General features: G+C 51.7%; 2 protein-coding genes across 2 annotated transcripts; both read left to right on the plus strand.

The window, feature by feature from the left end:
* Positions 1-3: 3 nt before the first annotated feature.
* On the plus strand, positions 4-985 carry AURANDRAFT_54505 (hypothetical protein; the record flags this gene model as incomplete). Its single annotated transcript, XM_009041299.1, has 1 exon — positions 4-985. One exon carries the CDS (start codon positions 13-15, stop codon positions 454-456), a length of 444 nt encoding a protein of 147 aa, XP_009039547.1.
* A 1565-nt stretch (positions 986-2550) lies between these two features.
* On the plus strand, positions 2551-4029 carry AURANDRAFT_54507 (hypothetical protein; the record flags this gene model as incomplete). The annotated part of the gene is made up of 5 exons (XM_009041300.1): positions 2551-2996; positions 3044-3260; positions 3336-3508; positions 3568-3819; positions 3874-4029. The coding sequence occupies 5 exons, from the start codon at positions 2808-2810 to the stop codon at positions 4027-4029; spliced, it is 987 nt and encodes a 328-aa protein (XP_009039548.1).
* Positions 4030-5878: the final 1849 nt, after the last annotated feature.

Raw genomic sequence — 5878 nt, forward strand, 5'->3', positions numbered from 1 at the left:
ACACGTGTCGTCATGCGCTTCGCTCCACCCGTTGCCCCCATCAAGTGCGGCATTTATAATCTCCAGACGAATGTTAAATTCATGCCTTTTGTTGCCCAAATTGAGAAGCTCCTCACGGATGCCGGCATAACTAACAAAGCTGACACTTCCGGCCAGTCCGTTGGCAAGCGTTACGCCCGTGCTGATGAGCTTGGCACACCTTTCGGCGTAACTGTTGACTTCGACACCTTGATAGATCATTCTGTCACCCTCCGGGAACGGGACACCATGAGACAAGTCCGTGTTAAGATAAGCGCTCTTCCTTCGCTACTCCAGGAGCTCTGTGGCTTTTCCGACCATCCAAAACCATGGGCCTCGATCACATCTCGCTTTCAGCTTGTGTGCTGTGTCGAGGGTCCCATTCGGCACCAAGTGACCTCACGTTGCATCTTCTCCAGGCCTGCGGAGCTAATTTGATACGCTCGAAGCAAATCATGCTTGCAACACTATTTCTACAAGTTGACTTGCATGCTCGTGTATTTCGAGCAGGACAACGCAACGTTTTGTGTAGATCGTTGTACCGGCTCTCTTTTAGCGCCCCGTATCCGCATATGCAGGCCCCGTGCCACGTGCTCTGGACAGGCGGGTACGAATTCTCAATTTCATATTGTTGACTTCGGGCTTACAATGGCTGCGCGTGCTTGAATTCCGCCGCCTAGTTCAGAAATGAGAGCGCCCCAGAACCAGTAACTAGAATCAGAACCAGATCGAGCTCGCGTGACCCATTTGTCATACATCCTGCTAGGGATTATCAGCCCGCTTGATGTTCGCGGACACACGCCGAGGCTCGCGGTTGCTGCCCGCAGGCAATTCGGCGCATTTTAGTCTGGGCCCCTCCCGCTGCCCCCTCCGCTTGCCCCCTCCGGCGGGCATGAAACTAAACGGGGCTCAGTTCGCGACTTGGCGCCCCCCCACGGAGCCCCCACGGCGCCCTTAAGTGCCCCACACCAGCGGAGCCCGCGGGAAATATATCTAGAGGCCTTCAGGTAGGGGGCCAGGATGGTAAGTAGGATGGTCCTTAAACAGCAGGACCACGGGTTCCGTTCACAGTCGACCCCCCGGGTGGTGCGTTTTTAATTCGCGCTTCGGCGAGAGGGGTGCGAGGGCTGGGGTTAGGACGTCCCTCGGACTCGGACGCGTCGTGGTTCCCCGCGTTCATCGCGTGTTTGCTGGCCTCCTAACTCCACAATCGACCGTAGTTTGGCAATCTTAACGGCCTTCCGTGGCCGTTGAACTCGGCCCAAACCGGTTTGGGAGCTAGACCAAGCCTGTTTGGCGTATGTGGGCCCGTTGAACGCGCGATCCTCGTCGATTTTTGCAGTGCCACAGTGTTCATTGCGTGCTTCCTTCTGCGTGTCGCCCTTGGCCCCGGCTCGCGTCCTCGAGGCGCTGTGCGCCGCGCGTGCGCTGTGCGTGACGGTCTGCGGTGTTGCGGTTGAGGGCGTTGCAGCAGCGGTTGTGGCGGTGGTCCGGCCCTTTAGCGCAACGTGCTGGCAGCGCGACGCGACGGCGATGGCGGCGAGATGCGGGAGGCACTACATTTCGCTGTTGAACTTGCGTCGCACGCCGGTTCGAGCTGTCGTCTGCGGGGCGTCCGGCGCACGTGCCAGTGCCCTGGGACAAGGGGAAGGTCGTGCTCGACGAGAAGGGCTTCCCAATCTCTTTTCAGAGTCCAACAAGCGTGTCCTCTACAAGGACGTCGAGTCTGCGCTTCAGCGGGCATGCCAAGGCTTGCCGATCCAGCTCGACGACTTTTCATGTACGCTTCGGACAGGGCGCACAAGGAGGCTGGGGACGGGGCAGTCCTTTTATCTAGGGAATCACCGCTGTAATTTGGGGGCCGATACAATTAGGGAAATATCTCAGGATCGGCGGGGTGTTTTTTTTTCGGGCCCTATATCAAGCTAGTTCATCGTCTGCTAACAACTCTGTGCGACTCTAACAACTCGAGAGCTCGCCAAGGTTCACATGATGCACGCGCCGTCTCAGTTCGAGTGTGCCGTCCCGGAAGTAAGACGGGAGCATAAAAAAGTTGTATACGACATCATCTTGAAGAGGGCTGGGATGTCCTGGCTCGCTGTCAGCAAACGTTATTCTGAATGCCGTCGCTTTCACTCAAGACTGATGACATCTGAAGTTGTAACGCAGTATTTATCTTGGTCAGCAAAGTGTTTTTTAGATGAGTAACAATTCATAATATTAATACGTACACATTGCATATAACTTTGTGCTAAAACCGCAGGATGGAATGTCGTGTGCCAGAGTTCCCGGAGATCAAAATGCCGTTTATCTTCAATAAGTCGCTCACTTGGGAAAAGCGACGCGAGGGGCTGAATAGGCTGTTTAGTCTCATGTTCCGGGAATTTACACGTGAATGCTTTTTTAGTCCGCTCCTAATCAGCTTCTTTGGTGGGGATATTTCAAACATTCATATAAGTGAGAACCATTTAAATCAAGCTCAATTGACTGAAAGTCAACCAGGCCTATTGCCTAGTCCACAGACGTCTGATGATGCGTCTAGCAGCCCCTGTGAGGTTCATCACACCTCAACCCGCAAAGAAGTCGATGCAGTCACCCTACCCGACGACACGGCCAGCGAGATACCTTGTTCAGAACAAAAACGAGATTCAGCGTCAGCATTGGATATACCAATCGACATACAAGGTGAGTTGTGGTACCAAAACAAGCAGACCGGAGAGAGTTCAAGTACCCAATGGAAGAAAAGATTTTTTACAACGGATTCCGGTGGATCTAAAGCTCAGCTTTACATGTGGAAAGACAATTCCAAGTTTGCCCTTCTGAACTCGCTAGATCTCTCAGACTATCGGGTCGAGCACGTGGCCCAACCTACGCTGTCCATGCTGGGCTTTGGTAGCAAAACCCCAGGCTCGATGGTATTGATTGAAGCGGGGCAAGCCGGCCAGGAAATCATTTTCCGTGGGAAGTCCAATCACGAGGTATCTGAAGAAATAAAACATGATGAAATTTGCACGTGCACACTCAGGTTGCGATGTGGGTGGATGTTATTCGGGAAATTAAGCGCCGCTATTTATATCCGTTATCCAAGCATGTCCCCTCGCACACAGGGCTGGGCGGTTTGGTCTTTCACCAAGGAGATGGTAGTGGTGGCAATGGTTTGACACTCTCACCTGCAAGCGGGAATTATTCATCTGTGTTCGTTTGGCTACATGGGCTTGGAGATACACCTTTCAGTTGGTATGGTATAGCTCTGCGTGAACTGCAAGCCTACATTTAAATATAGCTATTGCCCTTCTCGCATAACAACTAGCGTGTAGGTACCATGGCCCAGTTTGCCATACGTTCGATGCCAGATACGCGCTTCGTGCTCCCGCTGGCGCCTACAAGGAAAATAACTGTATACCACGGAACTCAGATGCATGCATGGTATGACATTTTTGGCCTAGATGATAAATCTGTTCAGGATCGCACACGAATAGAGGAAAGTACGGTGAGTTGTGGGCTTGTGTTTGATTCTGTTTCTCCGGAAGGATCTGTTCAAATTTGTAGGAAAGGATAAATACCATCATCAATGAACAGGCGTTAAGCGCCGGTGTAAAGCCCTGTCGTGTTGCAATCGGTGGTTTTTCGTTGGGCGGAGCTCTTGCACTGCATGTGGTACTGCGATCGAAACACAAGCTGGCGGGGTGCGCCGTCGCGAGTGGATGGTTGCCACTCGAGATGGACTATCCAGAAAAGTTAAGTGCGGAGGCTTGCAAAACTCCTATTTGCATGTATGGACTCTCTGATCGCCGCGTTCCAGTTTATTCTTAGTCTCTTGTCCTCCTTTTTGCTGTGATCGATTTTTTCTGGTAGGTTGGCTTTGCTCGCAGAACGCACAGCAGACTGTCAGCGGATTTAAAATTAGCTGTAGCCTTCCACACATACGATGGTTTGGGCCACAGCACTTGCGCCTCAGAAATGGTAAGAATTGGCCAGTTTGTCACTGCTGCTATGTGTAGATCAAGATAGGCGGGGTGGAAGGTATACACAGACTCACTCACATTCTCATTTTCGCACGCTTGGAAGGGAATTATCATGCCTATTGTACAGAGGCCTCTGGCGGACATTACAGATCCCTCAAGAATACCAACCCCGCCGCAAATACCAGGTTATGTAACTTACATTGCGGCTGAGAGCAACATCTTTGGGCAGCATGCTCGCACAGCCTGCTGGAATACCGGTACTGCTGGGTATAGCATATCCCGCTGGCGGGATATGTTAAAACGCGCTTCAACTTAGCAAAAAGTAGCAGCCGGCATCCTAACTAAGAATACATGCTATCCTGGGAACTAAGAGGGATACTCCCCCATGCTAGCATACATAGTACTGTTGCAGTTCATATTGCAGTCCAAGTTGTACCCCGCTGTCTGATTGAAGAGATACCTTGGCCCCTCAAGCAAAGAGTCAATACCAGTATCGACAAACGGTTTAGTTCGCTGTTTGTCTTCACCATTAGAGAGATAGAGAGTTTTGTATCTCCCTAGTGGCTCGCTGGTACAAAGCGACCCAATATCCTTTCCCTTCAAGTTCCTTAATACTTTCTAACCCTGTTATAGTCGCGTCCCGCATTGTAATAGACGGAAAGTCTTCCTGGACCTAGTGAGGCGGACCCTCTGCCCGTTTGTCCAGTACAGTAGTCCACCGGTTCTATGTAGCAAACTGCCCCCATTATCATGATCTGGCGGCCTAAACTGAATCTTCTATTATTGTGCGCCTGAGCGCACCCCAGGAAAATCTTCTCCTAACCAGCCGGCCCTATTCTTTTCCTGGGGGCCCTAGACTAGGCTAGTCCCCGAGCTGGGTGGAGCCCATGTTGAAGGCACACCCAGCTCCTAATCCAACCATATCATTCTATATCTTGTATCATTCCTTAATATCTGGATGTAATGGAGCTGGCATCCGCCGTGCCATAATCTCGGCACGCCATCCCAGGTCATCGCACCCTCGCAAGCGCATGGGGACGTCCTGCCGTACATACACTCACTTTTATACACGTGCCCATCGCGCGGGTGCGAGGCCCCGACCGGCGAGCGCTCGAACTCACAGGAAGCCGCGATGAATTGTTCTTTGCCCCCATTTGGACTCGCGTTCTTTAAAAGAGCTAACGACTGCTCTTAAACATCTGACGGCCCAAAGTTTATCATGGATCAGCATGTGTATTTTGAGTGCGTCTCAAATCCACCGCACGTGGTGAGCAGCCGCGCGCCGCAGCTATTTCTGAACCCAAGAGATATGGGAGCTCACGGATATGTTGCTGGAGAATTAATGTCCATTGAACAGTGTGATTCCCTGGGACGCCCAAGACGGTCGTCGACCCTAGGCTATTTGCCAGTTGTCTTGCCTGCAGTGGTGTGGCCATTAGTCTCGCTAACTCGGAGACGGGCCGCTCACAATGTGTCCTTGCCAACTTTACGTGAAACCAATCATAGATATCTGACGGCGCAAACCGTGTTCAGCATAGGGCAGTCTCATGCGCCTCTGATAGCGTCTCTATCTCTCTACGTATCATCGTGCTTTTACAACCTTGAAGCGCAAGTAGCTGCGCCGCATTTGAGTCGTGTCGTGTCTCACCTTAAGACTGGAATCGTTGGTAGTGTTGTAGCTGTGGGAACATACCTCAAGTGTCGCCTATCATGTGGTCAAGAGTTCCACGCTCAAATTGCTTCTTTAAGAATCCTGCCAGGCGGATCAGTATTTGATAAAGAAAGTTGTACACCACACTCCACCGTCCCAGAGATCGGCAGAGTACATGCTGGAACATCTTTAATTGTCACGGTGTTTCCAGACCCTTCCAGACACGCCAAGCTTACACCGTCTT

Source organism: Aureococcus anophagefferens (assembly GCF_000186865.1).
Source record: "Aureococcus anophagefferens unplaced genomic scaffold AURANscaffold_20, whole genome shotgun sequence".
Lineage (NCBI taxonomy): Eukaryota > Pelagophyceae > Pelagomonadales > Pelagomonadaceae > Aureococcus > Aureococcus anophagefferens.